The following is a 22,674-nucleotide window of genomic DNA, read 5'->3' as shown; positions in this document are numbered from 1 at the left end:
CCCTGGAGGTCTGAAGACGACTCCTGACACAGGAACGGATGAGTGTACGGGCAACTTGTGGGGTAGAAAGACGTTTCCTGCCTCGACCAGCTAGCAATTTGGTTGTAGCATGTTGGGCTTCGTTTTTCTTAATGAAATGAACGGCTATCTTGGTGAATTTTAGTTTATTGGCTACCTGTCTTTCACTTATTCCTATACCATTTTCCAGCTGCGCCAAGATGGTTGCCTTTGTGGCTTCACATAATTCTTTTGTTTTGTTAGAGCTGACAACTTCTGAGCTTTAATTTAAGCAGGAAACCACTCTTGGCCTTTGCACATGGACTGCTGCTTATGGCATGAAATGGCCTCTTATATGTTTTATACAGTCTAAGTTATATACCCTGGAAATTCACTAAAGTTAAGGCATCCCTTACAAAAAAAAAATATATATGTACCAATATATTTTTTGAAATGTATTGTAATATATTATTGATATATTATGATATACATGGAATAATATATTTAGGGCACATATACAATATATTATATATTTATGAAATATATTGCAATATATTGCAAAATATAGAAATGATTGCTGCTTTCCATATATTGCAATATATTGGAAAATATAAATACTAAATCTCATACATGGGAATATATTACCTAATATATAAGATGATATTTTCCAATATGCTGCAATATATTTTTCTTTCGTAAGGGATGTCAAATAGGAAAAAAAAAAACGATTATATAATCAGCTGTGTTTTTGTCATTTTCATTTTATTCTTCAAGCAATATACCTTTCGTGGTACCAGGCATTAAAATGAAGATTGTGGAAGAAAAAAGTGGTCTGATGTTTTTTTTTTTTTTTCCAGTGACTGATCAGGAGGTGTCTTCCTTCTCTGGCAGCTAGGTACGCCCCCCTATGGTTGTTCCTGATAAGTGCTTATTTAAAATAGCCGGACTGCGCCTTTTTTTCTAACTCGCTCAGCCCAGCCTTCACGCGCTGACAGATAGTTGTCAGTCTGGACTGAGGGGGAAGGCTATCTCGGAAATAATCTGCCCACGCGTTAAGCTGCTTTATCCCAACCAAGCCTCGGCCGGACAGAGACGGCTGCTGCTCTGACCACTCACGGGGAAGTCCGAATTAGAGACAGAAAAAGTGACTCAGCTTGCAGAGACAACTTAGATAAATCTGTTTTTAGGGTGACAGAGTGTGCTGGAGAGGAGCGTGTGTCTGGTGTGCAGCATACATGGAGACCTGACTGGGGCTCAGACACACAGAGCTGAAGCCTAACCTGTTGCTGTGTCTTCAGTGTTGGACGCAGGAGGCTGCAAACAAGCATATACTGGGATTTTAACCACAGTGAGAAACTGGCACGCGTGTTTCGGGCATGGACAACACTGGATTTTGGATATTCCTGATAACAACTTGTGTAATTCCTGGTAGGTTTGCTTTTTTAAGTAACGTAATGAGGAGGGAGAGGCTGAGGTTTCGCTAAAGAATATAATATCAGGTGCATGAGCGGTTAGAAAAAAAACTTTATGACAAAATCTGATAAAGGAGGTAACAAATGAGTCACATGCTAATATTTGTGTCCTGTTTTCATACAAGAATTCACTAACAGTATGTTTACACTGTTGTTCTTTGAATTTGGTGCCACGCTTTGTGTGTAAAAGAGACAGAAAGACAAGATACCACAAAATGTTTGCGTGCACAGAGAAAGTTAACACATTTCTATGAGGATCCTGAAGTAAATCTTATTTTCCCACGGGTTTCACACAGACTCATTAATTTACTTTGACATCTCAGAGCACTTTTTCATCTTCACATCCAATCCTCTGAGACCTTCTATAGATTATGATGTAATGACAAAAGCTATTGTGGCAGCATATGGACGTGTTGCGCTGCAGTGACATCTGCTGTGATTGCTTTTTTCACTCAAAGTAAGTGCTAACGCCCCCACCCCCAGTGCCAGTCAAGCAGTAATTTGTTGGTGTGTGCATACATGTGTGTATGTGTAAAAACTAAGTGTGAGGTTGCACCATGTGTGTAGGATTGTCATGTTGAAGGACAGAGCCATGGATTAGTGCTGCACAGGGAGCAGGAAGGGTGTAACAACATGTTTGCTGCCAAGTCCCAGCCGAGCCTGCTGACTGTTGCTGCTGCAGTGTATCAGTCTTGTGTTGCAGCCCCACAGGTATCTGTCAGGTGGGCCCTGCAGGTTAATATGTCACTGATGCTTTAATAGCTTGCTATGCTCCGCTGCAGAAAGATGCAGATAAGACTGGCTGAAAAAGACATCCTCATACTTTTTGCATAATCCAGAGTCTAAAGCTGGAACACACAGACGCTATCCCACAGAAATAATCCAGCACAAACACATCGGCCTTCTGTCCTCTTTCTCTTCCATTTGTCTCTTTGTCTGTACCTCCCTCTCCAGAGTTGGCCCATTTCAAACCAATGTATTTTTTTTTCCTTTATTGTCTCCCTGTTGGATGATACTCCTCTCTGGACGTTTGTCTCTCCTCTGCTCTCCTCTCCTCTCCTCTCCTCTCTTGGGTTTGATTTTCCTCTCATGTCCCAAAACATAAATGTAGTGGCAGCAGCAGTCATCATAATCCTGTGAGCTGCCTGCTGATCACCAGCCAAGTGCACACTCCATGCTTGTGCAGTGCCATGGAGATTACACATCCACGCAAACACGCACTCATCTGCACGCATGTGCACACAGAATCAAGCAACTCAGTCGAAAACAATGTGAGATTAAAACTGATTTAGAGAAAACCAAGAGTGGAGTAAGTACCTTCTCCATTTCAACCAGAGGGAATTGAAAAGGAAGGCAAGATAGATGTAAGTGCAAATTTGTTATTGAAAAGTCAGTTTCTGTTGCTGTATAGACTGTGTGTATGTGTGTGTGCGCCCTTACTCTGCTTCAGGATTCCCTACATTGTAAGTCACAAGGCCAAAGACTAAAAACCCTGTGTAATCCCCGATCAATCACAGATTTGATGGCCTAAAGATTAAACAGTTAATCTGCCCTCTTCTGCGTCTCTCTGGGTTTTTCATTTTCTTGTCTTAAGGAGGTCTGGGTCCAAGTGAGCAAAGCTGGGGATCCATGCAATGGGGTGGGCTTCACATGCAGTTTGTTGCACTGTTCGGTACTTTATTTATGGGAGATTATGAGGAAAATGTTTCGTTTATAGAGACATGAAATTGAACCAAATACTGAAGGTATTGTAATTTAACTTTAATATCTCCTTTAGTCAATTTATGAGTGATTTTTTTTTTAGGATCACTTGAAGTAGAAACTACAATTTCTGTTGGTGGCATATATCTATGTTTTTAGTTTAAGAAAAACGTTTATGATGGGAACCAAGATTGCATTGCTGCTGGTGCCAAAATAATCCTGTTTTCTCACCTGTTGATTCTTCACTCCAGCAATAGATTTCTGATTTTTTCCCCCTAAATCTTGCTGGAATAATGACATTAAACTTATACATTGACTCGTTACTACACCATGCCACTGACATGACTCTATTAATGATAATTTCAGTAGGGATGTCCCAATATTACATTTTCACTTCCAATATGATACAGATACTGCAGCATTGAGTACTGGCCAATACCGATATTAATCCGATATGATATCAGCATTAAACATGCATACTTTTATTTCTTATTTTGTAGTATGTCTGTCATGTCGTAAAAGGCTTGATTAAGTGATATTATTCAAACAAAGAACAGTAGTCAGCAACAGTAGGTATGATTATTCAGCAACAGTAGGTATGATTATTATTATCCAATGGGTAACAGAAACTGCTTATATCAGAGATTTTAGATGCATTCCGATATGATACCGATACTTGTTTTTTTGCTGATATCAAACCGATATCCGATATCAATATCGGACTGGGACACCTCTAAATCTCAGAATTTGTGACGGTGTATCTAGTGAATGTTTGCATTCTTATAAACTGAATGACTCTGAGTGTTACCTAAAAAGACACCATGTTCTCTCCAAAGGTATACCTGGAAAAAAATCTTACTTGGAACTGCAACAAAGCATGTTAGGATGCATGTACTACAGCCTTCAATTTAAGAAAAAGAGCCGATGTAAAAGTGCTGCAGTTTATTGAGTGTTCGCTAAAGACTGGCTCCAGAACTACCAGAGACACACTAAACCAAAAAAAGCCATCTTCACAGTAGAAATAAAAACATTTACAGCCTGTAACAAAAACGTCCCCTGCCTGAATAGCTCATTTCTCTAACTGCACACATTTTTTTAGGGGGTTAATTTTTTCTCACTCTGCAATTTACAAGGTTTTCAGATAACAAATCCCAATCAGCAGCACAGCATAGGTGATTGACAGGGGTGTGCTCTATAGCTGTCAGTGTGGCTCAAAGCCCACTCCGTTTCCAATATGGCTTCTGTCAATGATGTGCTTAAAAACTCAGTTTCAGAAACAGACTGGTGACATCATTGAGACATGTCAATTTATATCACAGTCTATGGTATATGAAGGTTTTTACACCATTCAACAATACTTGAGCTAGCAGTGATCTGTTATGGCTTTCTCTCTTTATAACTTACTTCACAAAAGTTGTGTCCCATGTAAATTTAGAAATGAGGGCAAAAGTATTATCATCAACTTAACAGTCATCTATTGTACTTTCACCAGGTTGCCCCATACTATGCTGCAGCCTAGTCGCCCCTTTCCCAAGGCAAATAACTCTGATTTGAAATAGTGAGTGAATATCTGCTGATTGATTAACTATAATGAATACTTGTCTCTGTTTATTGTGCAGTGAGATCTGAAGTTTCCTGCCTAGATAAAGGAAAGATTAGGTGAATAGAACAAATTTTTAGGTTTGAGTTTTCTGTCTTACCCATAAAGGATGAGATGCCTCAGGGTGAGCTGACTAAAATGTACAATTCTCTGTGTAGCACTGGCTCTAACTCTCTGCCTCAGTGAAATACACTGCTTGTCCTGCCCAGCTAAACTAAGCATCTCTCACTGCTGGATGCCGCCAATCAATAACTGCATAAAGAAATATTTGTACAGAAAAAGGAAATAATTAAGTTTTGTTAATGTATTCTTTTTTTTTGTAGTCTAGCCAGCCTCTGTCCCTCTGCTGAACTCAGTCACACATGTGAAAAGGTTAAAAACGACTTGTCAGTGACAATGATGCAGAAAGGTACAGGATATCCTCTTAGGACATAAACAAAAGGCCCATCACCACGCAGTGATGCACCTGCTGCTTTTGCTCGGTGCATTCAAATGTGGAACAATATTACCATTGTTTGTGACATTCCCATGGCTGTATCTCTCCAGTGTGCTGCTGTTTATGGATTATTGTCATGAGGACTGCTGAGGTCATTTCCCATAGCCTAAACAATAGAAGAATGTGAATGAACATGGCCGAAAGGGGAAGGTGGGATTGCTGGGGGGCCACTGAGATAAGACTGTGTGTTCATATCTGTGTGTTTATGTTGGTGTCAGAGAGGACGCTCTTTGTCTACTCTACTCTTACCTAAAGCCCCTAATAAGCTCAGCCAGAGAGGTCAGTGCACGGACTGAGTGGTATACCAGTGATTGTGAGTGTGGGTCGATGTGCAGACACAACGTGTAAGGTACTTATACTCTTTGACTCAGACTTTTCTGTGGCTTTGATTTTTTTTTACTTCTCAGTTACTCGTCCTGGCTTTAATGCTTTTAAACAGAGAACAGGACCGTAGATGGAGCAGGAAAAAGGGTGAGAGCAGGAAAGAGGCTACAGGTCCCGTCAAGGAGAGTGTCCTAAACCACTACCCTTACCAGCGCCACAGCTTTGATGGTTTTACTAAATTAAATTAGTTTTTCCTTTTACAAATCAAATGTTAAACTCTGAAATGTCATTGTTTATGAAACACGCTTGTTTTCAGTCCCCAGCAATGTTTGCATGAGTATGTTGTCTAAACCACCACATGTGCTAAAAATCAGCATCAAAAACCGCTATCAGTGGATATACTTGAATGCTGGTTCCACAGAGGCAGGTTAAAACTGAGCCATGCAAAGAGGTTACCTTATGGAGGGACTATTAGTCTACGTCATCATAAAGATCTGTTTGCATTTTGACCGTAGAAGCAATGTAAAGCTACATTCGTTTAGATGAGTTAGCATTTTGTAATCATTAAATTCAGCCTGTTGGCAGCATCAAAATGTACGGTTGGTCCGTGGTCAGTTGTCAGAAATGATACTTTGCAACAGCGGCAACGTCTGTCACGTTTTGACGGTTACAAAGCAACTAGTGTTTTGGAGTCAATAGCGACCATGTTAACTGGTGACTCTCAGCCAAAGGTGTCATTGATTACCGGCTGAGGGGGGGTCACACTTTACACTGAAACACCAACGACGTCTGTGGTGGTGTAATTAATGTATTGTCTTTATCCAACCTCAGTTAACCAGTTTTGACCGCAAAGAAGCAATATTAACTGCTGATATTCAAAATACAGATTTAACTTTGCTTATTTAATGAAAAAGATGATTTTGGGTCAAGGTTATGACCAAACATGGACTCAATATAGAGAGTAAATAATAAGTGAACCTATAAATTATGATTAACAGAAACGCCCCACCCCAGATTTTATGATCTGGCATGCCACTGCTATTTCAATAACCTGGGAGGTGTTGGGTTAAAAAAATGTGTTCTTTAGTGGTTAACTCCCTTACTTCAGTTGACAAACTATTGTAGTCTGCAGTGCTTCTGCACTCAAGCTGTGTGTGTATCCGCTGTTATTGATAAGTAATCCCTTTATGTAAACTTCATCAAGAAACAGCAGAAACCTCTGGCCTGGAGTCCCTTTAAGAATAAACTGAGGCAAAAAAGGAAGACATGACCTGAAGTCCTAAAAAATTTGACATTCTTTGTGGAAATCATGGACACTGAGTTGGAGGAGATACCAAGCTTTTTTGTCAGTTCAAAAACCACCCAAGGTGGGATGTGTGAATTGCCTGTCGCATGGGAAGCGTAGACATCCTGGAAGGCATCATCAGACCTAAAGAGCAGAAACAGGCTTTAGAGCTTCTTCTTTATCCTTACATTGCCTTAATCTTTCTATCTTCCAGCAAGACCACATTCTGCAAGTTTTACTACAGCATGTTTGGTCTGAACTGGTCACACACTGAAAGAACTGATACATCAGTTAAAAAAAAATCAACACAGAAGCCCCCGAGTGTCTTATATCCTAGGTCAAGCAATAATGAACATCACTTCCAGAGCTCAGAAACTGATCCCCTTCATCCCCAAATGTTTACAGAGTGTAGCTGAAATAATGGGTGGTGTAAATATGTTGTTGGCATCAAATTTGAAATGATGAATGAAGACATATTTTCCATAAAACAATTAAGTGTTTGAGATCCACCAGTTTGTATGAACCCTTTGAACAATTAAATTGTGTTTTTCTACTTTACACAGATTCATTTCCTATCTGGAACTAGGGTTGTACAATTGGCTGGTATGTTTAAAGTTAAATGAGGAAGTTGAGATCATGGTCATTTGAAGCTTTACAGAAAAGCAGCTGTTCAGCTCAGTTTAGCACAAAGACAGGAAACAGGAGGAAACAGCTTTAGCCCAGCTCAGTCAAAAGGTCTGTCAGTGAAGAATTCAGTTCTATATAATTTTAAATAATAAAAAATGAAGGAGACACAGAGGATACATGCAGCACAGTTTAAAACCCTGCCAGAAAATAGCCTGACATTAGAGGCTGTTTGATACGTACTTTAGGTGTTGCCTCAGCAGTATTACAATTACTTCTCTCAAGAGATTCTGTTTTTTTTTTAACCTAAGATGTTGGAAATGTTGGCTCAAATTATGGTATGTATCAACCTAGAAACACAGAAAGAAGTGGGGCTAACATGGCCTATCAGCAGAGTGACACCTTACACACCTTAATAAAGTTTATGGATGAATCACTCCAAGCCTTTTACAGATGCTTCCCAAGATGACCCAGAATGTGAACAAACCAAGGATTTGCAATATTTGCACTTTCTCTTTGGCTTACTTTTTAATCTATTAAATACTTGAATCAGATTTTGTGTTAAAGTTGTAGACTTCTCAGTTAGCTCTTTGTTCCCTCCAGTCCTGACAGGTCCCTTGCATGTTATCCCTTAAGTCAAATCAACACTTGCTCCATATAAAAAAGCATTACAAGCGGAGAAAAACTAAATTTTTACAACCTGAAAGTGCTTGTGAACTGAACATCTCCAAAGTTTAGCTGCTTTGAACTTTGTCATGATGAGGTGGAACATGGGGCAAAGTTTGACCTTTCTAAAATGTAAGCTTTGCATGTCATCTAAATTCACCCTCTCACACTAACATGCTCCAAAAAAGCTTGAATGCAGATTTTGCTGAATTTAATAAGGCTCCAGCGCAGCTCGGGTGGCAGGTGGTGCATATACAGAGACTATAATCCTCAATGCACTGGTGGCAGATTTGACTTCATGCCCTGACTCTTGGATGCAGTTCTACCCCCACTCTATTTTTCCCATTTTTCTATTCCTCTCTTCAGCTTACCCATTTAATGAAAGCATAAAAGCCCAAAACAGTTGTTTGAAAAATAGTTGAAACCTTATACTGTTATCTGTACATTCTTGTTTCTTTAAAAAGACTGAAATGTGTTCCCATCCAATTCCTTCACCTTATCTACAATAAACCAAACATGTTTTCTGCTGTTGACTTGGTAACTCTGGTATTTTTTTATTATTATAAATATTAAGATTCAAACTGTCTTGAGATAGGGCTTAAAACTTTTTTACCCTTGCAGCAGCTTCTGTAAGTCTGAAGTTGTAACATGATCTAACATCCCTATATCCCTATTATTTAATCTACAGACTTATAAGTTTCTGGCAGATTTGATTCTGTAGCTTTGGTTTGACCTTTAAGCACTTTTTTTCTCAGTCATTTGATGTAAACACAATAAGCTGTGTGGGCAAATGAAAACATGACTTAAGTTCAGAAGATTTCTGAATATTTGTGATGAATCTATTGGCATACATGATGCATGTTAAAAAGTGTTGTTTTAAAGTCTTGTTTTCAATTTAAGATGTTTTTTTTTTCTGCAGACTTGAAAAAAAACCAAGCACAAGTACATTTGTCATGGCTACATCCACAGTCCTTTGTGAGAAACATTTTGTGACAGACCTAAACTGATCCAGTGCAGATGCACTTTAATATTCTAAATGGTGTAATCTACTCCTCTTGCTCTTGCTCCCCTTCTTACCTCCCTATAACCCGCAGCTGTTTATGTAAAGGGGCATTAAAGGCACAGTGAACTGCTCTCATATGAAACTATTACATTTAATGATCTCACAAAAACAATACGGCTCAAGTTGTTATGATGTCATGCAATGATGTAAGTGATATTTTTGATGATTGATGTCAGCAGGGCAGAGATGTGCTTTGAGCGGTGTTTCTAAGCGTTGGTGTGTATGTTTGCATGTCAAAAAAACATGTACAGTAAATTAAATGCCATTGTTCATATTAAATTTAGCCTGAGGATTCATTTAAAAGAGCAGGACCAGACAAATCTATGTCTTGCTGATAATGGAGGCTTTGACTTCCTGTTTTGATAATTTAAAGGATGATAAGCTTCTGTACAGCCTGGTTCTGGTTTATTAAGTGAGGCTAATGTTGGCAGAGCTAGCATCACCACCCCTCAGCCCTCCTCGAAGGTTAACGTCCACATGCCTGTTCAGCTTACAGATTGCTCTAGTTGCGTGGTTAAATGCTGGTTGTACAGTAGAGCATTGCAGAATTAAGGTGAAACCACTGATCAGGAGCTACAGCCTTGGCATCCTACTGTGGTAAAAAAATATTCATGATACTTTTTGTGCCAGCTAGTGTGGGTGCTGACCTTGAACCAACCTTTGGTTGACCAAATGTGCTCAAATTAAGCTTTGGTAATAAAAGAAATAAAATAATGTTCAGAAGTTCAGAGTCATGCAAGGCTTTACCTGAAATCTTAAAAACCCAGCAGGATGCAAAGTTGAAGCCAGTTAAAAATGTTAAAAGTTAAAGAAAGAAATCGTTTTAGGGCAGTTTTTTTTTTTTTTTTTTAGAGCAGATTAATGCAGTGAGCTGCCCAATCAAGTCTTGGTAACTGCATATGATGTAATATCCTGGCAAATTAAAGATTTGTTGTTATGAAATTAGAAAAACAAAAGAAAGAATAACTGTAAATAACTGAGATTTATAAACTATTAAACAGTAATGTTACTCTGAAGACTCTGTGTAGACCCAGGACTGAACCCTGGGGCACACCACACCTTTGACAGTATTGAGCCATCAGTGACCCAGATCTTGGCTGTATTGAGTTTCCTCATGGCTATGTGGCTGCAGAATTTTTCTTCTTGCACTTTATGGTAGCACCTGCAGCCAAATATTGTGTAGCTCTTTGTAGCACTAAGGTTTTCCCTTCTGTCAAAACTCTTGCTTGTCTTTTACATTGCTTTGTACAAAAGTGTCTGCTGAATAAAACTGAGGGAGCTTTGAATGATTGTGTTTTAGGGCTTTAACAAATCATGGAAAGTTAGAAAGTTAACGCTTCATGAAGTTTTCTATTTTAAGACAACATTGTCTGTCAGTGCCTTTATAAAAGATGGTTTTTAACACCTCAGAGTCCACATTTCCAGAGACCTGATCTGGATCATCACTTTGTCTTAGGAAAGCCCCGTCAACGCCTGAATTTCCTGAGGAAGCTTTGGCAGGTCCACTTTAACACCCCAGCCCTGGTAGCTTTTTACCGGTGGGCAGCGGGAACTACCCTCACTATCTCTTGGTTTAAGAGCTGGTCTGCAACAGACGGCACGGCACTGCAGAGACTAGCGAAAGCCGCAGCAGCCTCACTTCCACTGAGGACATTTACAGCAACAGATGCTGGCTCCCATCATGGGGACCCCACCTGTCTGACCCTCAAGCTGTTTGACCCCCTTCCCTCAGGCAGGAGACTGTGGAACATAAAGGCTAGACCAACAAAGGTCACCTGCAGCTTCTACCTGGAGGCAATGAGACCTGTGCACTGATGTGCCTGCTGTGGTACTGTCCCTCACACAATGTGCTGCTCTGTTTTTCCAGTCTCTTAGATTTTAGTCATTTATCTCTTATTGTTGTTGTTTACTCTAAATTATTTAGTTTTATCTGTTATTGGATTTGTTGCCTTATTGCAGTCTTTACACAACATTTTGAATGTGTGCAGTAGCACTTGCCAAGATCAGTAAAGACACTTTAGATTAGTGTAGAGATGTGTCAGTAAAAAAATAAATACATTTCAGGACACCCCCTCTTTTATACTGTTCATCTGAGGATTAAAAAAGGGTTTGTGGTGAGGCGTCATCACCAGTTATTGTTTTTTTTTCTTTATGGTGTTAATGTTTATGACAAGGTTGAATGTGGTCCTACACAAGTATGAGAAACAATCATTTCCATTTTTAAAAGCTAGACACATTAACACTCAGTAACACCTGGTTTTATTGATTTAAATAAGTTCAAAGGCTTTGACGACATTATTTTTAAGGACTTTTTAAAGAGTGAATTCGGAGTCTGTTTAACCATACATTGAACTGCATGAAACGCACACACACACACACACACCACACACACACACCACACACACACACTTTACCCTCGTTATGCCTTCCTAAAATACCGAAAGAGAAAAAAAACAAAGCATGTGATTCAAATGCCAGAACAGAAGAGCACCGACCCCTCTCCTGCTCTTTGTAACCCCGCAGGAAATTGCACATTGACATATTTCTCAAGGAAACTGTAAAAAGCCTCTCTGATGGAAATATTTAATGTCTAACTAGAAGAGCTTGTCAGAGAGATGAATGGTTTTGGTTTTGATGTCAGCCTGGGGTGTTGTTGACTGGTTGCTTTTAGAAAAAGACTGGGACACCCATGGTCTGATCAATATTCATCCATTAATAACTCGGAAATATTTGACCACATGACGAACTATGACATCTCATTATATCATTATATCAGTTTTTTGATACAATCCTTCAAACATGGAATTCCCCCTTAGGTTATATTCTCACTGCGTAATGTATTGAATGTTGCATAAAACTGTGCAGAGTTTAAAAGCAAACTCAAGACCGACCTGTTGGTCTGGCTTTTTACTTAGTTATACTCTATCTTCTTTATTTATTTAGCAAGATTTGACTGTAATCTAATTCAAAGTCATATAATTCTAAACGTTTATAGTTACATAGTTTATTTACCTTATTTGTTTTTGATAAGTTATCATTTTATTTAGTTTTTTTTTTTTCTTATCTTGGGATTTAACACCTGTTTCCTCATTAAGATATTCTGATAGTGTTTACTTGTTTGTCAGCACCACTCTTTGGTGGGGGTGTCTGGGGGGCTCAATCGATTGATTGATTGAATAAAAAAGCGATCATACTAAGTTAAATTTGGAGCATTATGCTGCCTTTTATATATGCGAACACTCAGTATCTACAGCTCATTTTCTTTCATCGTAAAAATACTTCAAATTTCAAGCTCTATGGGTTGAAGTTAATCTCTTTTCCAAACTTAAGGCCAATGGGATATTGCACGAGCAAAACAGGATCACATTTGTGATCTTGCCAATGAAAAAGGTTTAACTTTCTGATTAAAACTGTACCAAGAAGAGATTTATTTTCCCATAAATGAGTTTTGCATTTAGTTATACTTTTCAGAATAACTAAAAAAGCCATGGTTGGTTTGCATCTGTATCCCCTCAGCTCTTACAATGTTTGGCTGCTGCTCCCAGGCTAAGGAAAAAGGGATTTTGAGCGGATTAACTACAAAAATAAAAGGATTTCCAATAAAAAAAAGTTTGTAATAATAAAAAATATATATATCAGAAAGATTTTGAATAATTCAATCAAAGATGGCTCACTGTAACTTACTAAGGTATGATGGGATATTTGAGTGTGTTTGTGTGTGTGTGTGTGTGTGTGTGTGTGTGTGTGTGTGTGTGTGTGTGTGTGTGTGTGTGTGTGTGTGTGTGTGTGTGTGTGTGTGTGTGTGTGTGTGATTATGTGTGTATGAAAAATGAGAGCAGCCGTGGCTCTAAGTGTTTTTTTTTTTTTTTGTTTGTTTTTTTAAGTGTGTCATCATTTTACTTTATCCTGCATTGTGGGTAACTTAATTCCCTCCCAGGTTTAATGTGATGTTCCTTTGGCGATCTCTAACAACTACATGTGAACACACGTGACTCGTGTCCACTCGGGAAGTGGGCGTGTCTCTGCTGTGGATTTGTTAAAGGGGATCAGTAAGTCAGTGAGAACAGTAACCAAACAAATCGTGTTTATTTATACCTCGCTCTAATCCGAAACCTTTGACCTCAGCTCACCTCTCACGCTGCTAAAATGTATCGCCTTTGACAGATCAGCTCACTTTATCTGCTCAACGTGCTGGGCTGCCTGCGAACAGCTTAGAGAGTGCCAGTCCCATGCTGCCAACTTGTGTTTTTTTTATTGTGGTCTGTGTGTGTATTTCTGATATGTGTGTGTGGCAGTACTGTATATGCTTGGCAAAATAAAGGTAACTGTCTTTAACCCCTGTGCTTCTCCTCTAGGGGTAAATGGCCAGACTGTGGAGATGGATGATGGGAAGTGGGGCTACGTTGGCTCAAAGGTGGATCTCCGGTGCCGGTTCATTAACAGCTCTCCACCTGTCAAAATCTCACAGGTATTACTTTGGGTTTCCATTTGGACGCTGACACTCCAGGGAGGAGTGGTTAGTGTCAAAGTGAGCTCAGTGCCCGGTCTTCTTTTTCAGTGAGTGAGTGTTAGTGTTAGACTACCTCCTGAAAATAACTAATGTGACAAATGGCACAAATCTGAAGCTTTAATAATGATCCACATCATTTTGGTTTCAGTGTAAAGCCTAGCCTTTGTTCTGGTTCTCTGACAGGTTTTCTCAACAAACAACCCACAACCAGTTGTCTGCAAACTTTTCTGCTCTACATTTGCCTCCAGCAGCTTTTTGCCTCTGAATTTAAAACCATGCTTAAAAGACAACCAGAACATCTGTTAATGACTAAAAATACCACTCAAAAAGACATTTAATGCTCAATGAGTACAGAAACGTTATACATAAACCCAGTTAATATGCAAAACTATAACACTATAGAGATATGAACTAGACCCTGTAAACAAAGGCTGCGTTTCAAACCATCAGACTGGGACTAGATTTCATTGGAGACTTGTCTTTATGGAAGAACAAATTAAAAATAAAGTGTTTTAGTCTTGAATGGATATAAACTATGTATTCACAGGTATTCAAAATTAGTCACCTCACTTTTTTAAAAATAGCTAGCAACAGCTTAGTCTAATTTTGTCATTCTTCTTTTTTTTTATTATTATAAAAGGATCTGCAGAGTTGCAAGTTTCATTTTTGGGACGAAAAAAGCCACAACTCTGAACTTGATTGTTACTTTACGAAAAGTCCAACTATAAAGTTACTTTGACTTTAAGAGTTGTTTACTACAACTGTTTGAGGTAGTCATTTGGAGCTCTTGATTTTAGAGAAATGAAAGAAAACTGTAGTTTGTTTCTACTAGGGATGGGTACCTTACACATTTGAAACGATACAGTACCGATGCCCTGTACCTGGCAATCGGTTCCGGTACTCAACGGTACCAACTTTCAGTACTTTTTTTGTGTTAATGTGGTAAAAAATATCAATTTGTTCATTAAGAGAATGTTTTTTTTTTTTTTAATTCAGCATATTTATTCTTCAATATATAACCTTGAAATGCTGTGTTCATATCCAGTATGGAAAATCGCTACTCTTCCGCTCCCTCACGGTCACTAGGATGCATTTAGGTACCTAAACATGGTACCTTTTGATTTTATGTGAATCGGTAAATATTCTCCCACTCTAATTAACATAAACGTAGTTTGTAAAAATACCAGCCCCTGAATGTCTTAACATTGTCTCGAGGTTAATGTGCCGTCTTTGATTCCTTTCTCTCTGCTCTCTTCAGGTGACATGGCAGAAACTCGTGAACGGCACCAAACAGAACGTAGCCATTGCAAATCCCTCCCTTGGCGTGTCTGTCGCCCCACCTTACAGAGACAGAGTGGCCTTCAAAAATGGAGCAGTGAGGCGAAGAACTCCCAATCTAGAAGACACCACCATCACCTTCTCGTCGCTCCGGCTCTCTGATGAGTGCACCTACATCTGTGAATACACCACGTTCCCGGCAGGCAACCGAGAAAACTCTGTGAACCTCACTGTCTTTGGTAAGCCACATGTGTGATGGTCGGATTCTCCAGCAAGATACGTTGACACATAAGTCCCCTTAAAAACTCAAGAGGTGTCTAATTTCATCGAGTGAAATGTGCAGATTTAACTCATTAAATTTAAGGAAGAAGTTAATATTACTTGCTTTGGCTCAGGAGATAGTGAGGGGAATTATCCACTAAAGATGTTTGATGTGACACCCAGGCACAGTTAGCTTTGTTGAAAATCTTTAGTTCTATTTAGAATTTCTAAAAATGACATGCTGTTGAGACAAATAAGGGTCATTGCAGGAAAAAAACAACAAAATTAATCTGGATTAGAGGAATGATAAATTCATAGGTAACAGAGATTAAATTTAACAAACTTGAGAGAAAAACTCCTAAATTACAGAAAATAAATTTCAATTTGTGAGACAGAGTTGAAGTATTATTGAAGCATTTTGGCAAAATCTTTGAGAAATGCAAGTTGGAAAAAATATTTCTACAAATTTGCAACTTTTTCTCTTCAATTTGAAAAAAATTATTATTGTCACTTTTTTTCTCTGGAATTAGCAACTATTTTACATTCAAAGTGGTGACATTAATCAAGGAATATAATTCTTTTCTAAATTTCAACCCTTCAGTTCTATTTTGTAAACAGTTGCTTTAATATACTGGTTTGCTTCATGGTTTTATGATACATTTTAAAGATTTCATCTTGAAAAGTTGAGTACTTGATTGTTACAGTAAAGGGAATCAGTCAAAATATAATGTTTTTGTGACTATTTTTTCTCTACTTATCACTTTATAAGACACACAAGGATTAATAAATATCTGTTGAAGCTCAATTATGAAATATATCATATTTTGATTTATACCATTTCTGGATTTGGATTTTAAGTGGACTTTACTTTGTGCAAATGAATAATCTTAAACAGAGTGGTGTTTTATTTACAGTAGTGTCAGCGTTACAGGTTTCATCTTTCGGGGCCTTGGATGAACCATCACATATTAAACTACATTAACTCAATGTCTTTGTCATTTTTCATCCTCTAAGTTCGCCCAACGACTCAAATGAGCCTCTCCACGCCAACACTAGTGGCTCGCTCATCCAATCTCAAAACACCTGTGGCCACCTGTGTTTCTGCCAATGGAAAGCCACCAGGCACTATCAGGTTTGTTTGTGTATGTGTGTGTGTATGTGTGTTAAGACATATAGCTAGGTTAAAAAAAGCTGTCAGATGCTCTTGATCTCTGAACCCCCATGTCTTAACTTGACTCTTTCAGCTCACATCTCCGTTTCTGTTTGTTTCATGATGTTTGCAGGTGGGAGACGAGGGTCTCTGGAGAAGTGACCACTAGAGAGTACAGAAACTCAGACGGGACGTTCACCGTTCAGAGCGACTACATTTTGGTGCCCAGCAGAGAAACACACAAGGAAACCCTCACCTGTGTGACCTCGTACAATGAGGAGGTTTTCACTGACAGCGTCACCTTAGATATTCAGTGTAAGTCTGCTTTATGTATGACAATAAGCACGTCACCATACAATACAAATTAAAAACAAAAGCTACATTCCTTTTATGTATTTCTGTTCCAGATGAGCCAGATGTTTTGATTGATGGGTTTGATGGAAACTGGTACCTGAATCGGGAGAACGTCCAACTAAGCTGCCAAGCTGACGCCAACCCAGCCGTCTCCCTGTATCAGTGGAGGCTGTAAGTACAGCTGTTTTTTTTTATATCACAGCCAACCTGCTATCAGTGAAGCCATCATATTAGAGTATGCTACAAGTGGGTTGTTGTCAAGGAAGAGATTTTATTTAAAAGGGTTATGATTAGAGCTGAAACGATTCCTTGAATGATTCGAGGTACTCGATTACAAAAAAAATACTCGAGTAATTTTCTCCGCCTCGAGGAATTGTTTAATTTTAAAAAAGATCAAAGAGTGGTATTTCTAATAGAGCTGAGGCCATATTAAGAGAGTTTTCAGACCCCTCAAGCTACCTCTTATACAAAATAGCAACTAGCAACAAATCTAGCTTCTTTTCTGGAGTTTAGAGACCAATGGGTCATTCTACGAAACGGGTGCCATTTGGGTCCTCAACATTTGATGAGACGTACAAGGCACAAAAAGTGTGTTTACAAATTTTGGAGCTACCAAAGCAAGTGCTCTTATTGACATGCTGCATCATAAAATTCTATTTCTTAAAGAGAAAAAATTTCCTTCGAAAAATAACTGCTCTTTAATCAAACAAAAATGTATTTTATTTGATTATTTGATTAATCTGATGGGATATTCAGTAGAATACTCGAATACTAAAATATTCGATAGCTGCAGCCCTAGTTATGATTGTGCTTTTTTTCAAACATTTTCTGTCTTCCCCAGTATTAATGGCACAATACCAACCAATGCTGAGGTCCGAGACAACGTCCTTCTCTTTAAAGGGCCAGTCACATATGATGTGCAAGGGACATATATTTGTGATGCAACCAACAGCATTGGGACGCGATCTGCCTCTGTGGAGGTCAGCATAATAGGTATGTTACCTGAGCTCTCAGGGGAGGAGCAAATGAGTTCCTTACTTCTATAAGTTATCACATATAACATCAAAAAGCTACCCCGAGCAGGAAATGTGTTTTTTTTTAATGCATGTAATTGTTTGTTTCCTTTGTAGAAAAGCCTCTACCACAGATTGCAACTGGCGATGTCATCAGTGTCATTGCCTTATTATTGGCTGCCGGTGTGCTCATGGGCATTACTATTACAGTCCTAGTGTTAAAAATAAGAAGTCGTAAAGATGACTCCTCGTACGTATACAATCCAGTTCTCCTCCATTACATCATTTCACTTGCCTGTTGTCTCAGTCAGTCTTGTGAACGTTGAGCTGCCACTCTCATCTGTTATTCTCTCTTTCTCCTGAATCAGAAATGATTCTCCGTCCAGAAAACTGTCCCAGCCGATAAGAAAAAGACCAACGGATGACATTCAGGTACCTTTGAAATGTCACATGTTCAAAGAGATGCCAGTGTGTGCAAGTGCATCAGTGCATCAAAATAGAAGATACAAAAACTGCCAGAGCGAACGGGCACTGTTCCCAGAAAGCCTGGAGGCTGAAAGTAGCTTCCAATAAGCAAAGTTAGACTTGGTCACAGTCACTAATCTCCTGCTGCAGGTCATGGCTTTGATTGTGTTTGTGTTTTGGCTAAAAGGTAAAGAACTTGTCCACATTTTTGGGTCAGCTCTTCAACAGGGATCCCATTGGCTCTTTGACAAATTAAAATACTCCAGTGACAACTGAGACGAGAGATGGCACTATTTCTACCTTACCACAATTTGCTTAATTACAGTGCGTGTGATCTCAGCATCAGCATGTAATTAAACCTTTATTAAACAGACACAGACACAAGTGGGTTTGGAGTCCCTATGGTTAATAAAAAGAAGCCCTTACAGTAACTATTAGAAAAGCACAGACCTCAACCAAGCATATTGTGATTGTCACGCAACACTTTAGTCCTACTTTAATGTTATACTTCCTTTAAGACTGTCTGCTACAATTTGGTGTGAGTTGCAGGTTTGTCAGTAATTTGGTCCCTGACAGTGTTGAAAATTATAATGACCCAGTACATGTTTCATACTCCGAATTTTAGTATCCAGAATATTTCCAGGATCTGGATCGTACTTTTACATCTGTCAGAAATTGTTGTGACCTTGTCTTGTATTGTTTTGCAAAGCAATCCAACCATTAATCATGAAGTTATATACACATATGGTGAATCCTTTAAAAAAATCCTGGATCCAAATGGTGATCCAGATCACCTCAAGAATTTAATCAAATCTTCCTTATTCCATTTTGAACATTTCCTGAAAATTTCATCAAGATCTGTTTGTTATTTTTTGAGTTATGCTGTTCACAGACAAACAAACTCTCCCAAAAACATAACCTCCTTGGTGGAGGTAATAATGTGTACATTACAACATGATGCACAATAATGACTCTGTGTTTATTTCAATGCATTTATTGTTTGTGAATGTTTTCCCTACACAAACTTTATAAGCCCCTTTGGGAGCAGTTATCCTCGTCTTAGGAACAATGGCAAAGCATCATAGGCTGAAAGGCATGACTAAGTTCTGCAACCTTGTTTACAAAAACAATACAAAAAGAGGAAATCTTGTGTAAAAGCTAAATTATAGCACCATAAAGTGAACAAAAGTTAAGCTCTGGTTAAAAGCTATCATTTCATGAATGTACAGATGGCATCTTTGCACAGCAAACCTGATACTTAACACTTATAGAATATGTGTATTGTTTCTTGAATATACCTCTGTTATCTCTTCCCAGCATTCAGGACGGTTTTATGAAGAGCTCCCGAACACGGCGGACTATGTGAGCTACAGACTTGCCTGCAACAAGGAGGACTACCCTGAGCCCTACTCCCCTCCTATCAACCCTCCTCTCTCATTTCTGCCCCAGCATCCCTACCACTCCTCGCACACAACCCCTGCAACCAGCAGCAGCAGCAGTAACAACACAATGTCAAAAAACACCTTTTCTCCTCCTCCTTCTTCACATACCACGGCCATCTTCAAATACCCCTCGGTACCAGGCCTGTCCTCTCCTCCCCCTGGAGTGGCAGCGTATACTTTTCCAAAAGAGCAGTACGTCTGAAGTGACAACACTTCATTTGTCACAAACTCAAACTGCTTCCAGTGTGGACAAATGAGACAAACACATTTGAATCCAGACCTTTCCAAGATGGAGGTTTTTATTCAACTCTTCATTATCAGGCAATGTTTCTGCATTGCCTGAGTCCGTGGACAATTCTGGAAGACAAAAGGACAATGCAGTTTTTATGTTGGACTCTAAATCAAGTCAGATTATGAAATGTTGTCTCTGTTTTGTCCTGTCTTTTTTGTATAATCTATTCTGCGAAAAGGGAACTTTGTTGAAGCATGTTTCAAAATGTTTAGTGTACAGGGAGGTCATGTTTGAAATGATTGAATGTCATCTGAAAAATGTATATTGCTCAAATGGATAACGTTGGATTTGCAAATGCTTCTGACGTAGGATTATCTCTCGTTGCTCATTTTGACCGGTCCCTAACTTCATCTGGTATTGTATAATTTTATATATAAAAAAATGAAAAGGGGAAAAAAAAGTTATATAATTCCTGACTTTATCTCCGAGGCCCATGTCTTTATCCTGCTTCATACACACTGACAAACCTCTCACTATAGAACAGTGGAACTCACCTTCAGGTTTACCTCCTGCTCAGAAGAAATGACTTTACTGTGTTTGTATTTTATATTGTTCATGCTTTTCTTTGCAATGAAAAATAAGCACATTTTTATGTATTTGAGAAATTTTATTGTTCTATTATATTGATGTTTATATTTGTGGTATTAGTGGGTTTTAGACTTCATTGACACTGGTTGTTGGATGAGCCTTGAATTTTTAGTGTTTGAATAAAAATGATTATGTTAACTTTTTACAGTGTTGATTGTCCCCTTTGATACAATGCTGACTCTTCAGCACCCTTTTCTTTAAATATGCCCCTCATACATTTAGAGGTTCACAAGGACATACACCTTTAAATTGGAAAGTCAAATGTGATCTGCCTGATCACCTGCCCAATTTATATTTCATTTTTTAACTATTTTTAGCTTAAGTAATACTTCACTCACTGGTTCACAATGTTGATCTAGTCAGTTTGCTATTTTGGATCTGACTAAAACAGACCTATCATCAAAAAAAATCATTAAAAACATGGATATCTTCTAAATATCATCATGTTAGCATCCCCAGAGATTTTATGGCATGCTAACATTAACCCTCGGCTCTGACAGTAAAGCCTCACAGATCTACTAGCGTGTGCACACATTAATTTCTGAGGATTAGCCTAGTCACGGTTTCTGTAAGCAATAAACTGTCATCACACTAAATATCATCTGGTTTTGCCTAATCTCATATGGGTCAAACACAGTTCAGTTGTTTTTTTTTTTACATAAAAAAAATCAACATTTGGTTTGACTTTAAATGGAAAATATGCTTATCCATGCACTGAAACCCAGATTTGATAATCAGTTAGCATTGTAAACAAGGTTACTGGTCTGCTGAGTACCCTTGAATCCACGATGAGTCAGTTGTGTTAGCTGAAGCTAACCACAGCATTGTTAGTGAAAGCTTTCATGAACTGTAGAAAACTTTAAAGGGGCTGTTTAATCATGTTTCTTTTAATGTTCTCTAACCTATTGTAGCTTATGGTTTTATCTTTTGGTCATAGCAGACGGCTATTGATAAAAATGTAGCCTATAAACCTGTTTTAATGCAAACAGCACAGCATCAAATAGCAAATAAAGTCAGCAGCTAGCAAGCTAGTCAATTTACTGAAGCTATTGGCAAAATGAGAGATATCTTGTCTTTTCGGACACTGACAGGTAAAAACATTACTAAAGAGAGTTAATATCTCATTTTATTGTTTCAGGCAGGTATGCTATAAAAATGAACTGCTGTGGATCCTTTTCAATTTACATCAACTATCAGTTTAGCATAGAATCAGTTGGGTGTTTCTGCAGCCCCAATGTGGTAAATAAAACAGTTTTTGCAGACAAACAATTCACTTTCACATTCTGCCTTGAATTTCTGTCTGAGTCTCTACAGCTGCCAGTGTACTGATGAAATTCAGTGGCATAATGAGTTTTATTGTCCAAGTCTGAGTTGTACTGAACTTCTTGCCTGTCTCACATAAAACTGCATATTTTATATGATTCTCTCCACAGAACAGTTTATATTCATATCTCATTATTTGTCTTTCCTGCCTAAAGCAGTATAAAGGTCACACAATTTTTATGTTTTTAGTCCAATTTTAAAGTATAATATCACTGAAGTGTTCATCTCTTACTAGGATTTAAAACAAAAAAGGCACATCTTTATTATGTGCAATTTTTATTGTATAATTTCTCTCTCTCTTTTTTTTTCTTCTTGGGTCTGTATAGCAGTAGCATTGTTTTTAGAGCTAAGGGGTTTCATGTGGATCTCCTCGGTTGAATAATTTTAGTTTATTTACTGTAATTCATTCGAGTTGGGTTATTGAATATGCTTATTCTTGTTTCCTCGTTACTGTTTTTGGTTTTACAGCATATCACTTCTTGTTTATGCCAGGAGAGGAAAACTGATCTCTGTCTTGCATTTATTCATGACACACATCTCACGTTACATTCTCATGCTTCCACACAATAGCCTCTCCTTCTCCCTCTCGTTGAAATAAATACTTCAACTATCATTAAATATCTTCAAAAACAGTGAATAACAAGAATTTTATGGCCTGCTGTGTACAGAATCAGTGCATCATTAACTGGACACCAAGGCTTTGCATCTTAAAACTGCTGCCTGTAGAGTGTTGAGGTCACAGCATGTTGCATGTTATGAGGAAATACAGA

General features: G+C 38.4%; 1 protein-coding gene across 1 annotated transcript; it reads left to right on the top strand.

The window, feature by feature from the left end:
• Window positions 1-985: 985 nt before the first annotated feature.
• On the top strand, window positions 986-20,675 carry nectin1a (nectin cell adhesion molecule 1a). The gene is made up of 10 exons (XM_074672204.1): window positions 986-1,425; window positions 13,584-13,696; window positions 14,997-15,255; window positions 16,292-16,409; window positions 16,561-16,742; window positions 16,835-16,952; window positions 17,623-17,774; window positions 17,912-18,044; window positions 18,163-18,226; window positions 19,577-20,675. The coding sequence occupies exons 1-10, from the start codon at window positions 1,374-1,376 to the stop codon at window positions 19,901-19,903; spliced, it is 1,518 nt and encodes a 505-aa protein (XP_074528305.1). The 5' UTR covers window positions 986-1,373; the 3' UTR covers window positions 19,904-20,675.
• Window positions 20,676-22,674: the final 1,999 nt, after the last annotated feature.

This window comes from Halichoeres trimaculatus, unplaced genomic scaffold (assembly GCF_033239565.1).
Source record: "Halichoeres trimaculatus isolate MK-OKI-2021-1 unplaced genomic scaffold, fHalTri1.1 fHalTri1_scaffold_6, whole genome shotgun sequence".
In the NCBI taxonomy this organism is placed as follows: domain Eukaryota; kingdom Metazoa; phylum Chordata; class Actinopteri; order Labriformes; family Labridae; genus Halichoeres; species Halichoeres trimaculatus.
The sequence above is the reverse complement of the archived record's forward strand: the minus strand, read 5'-3'. Positions and strand labels throughout refer to the sequence as shown.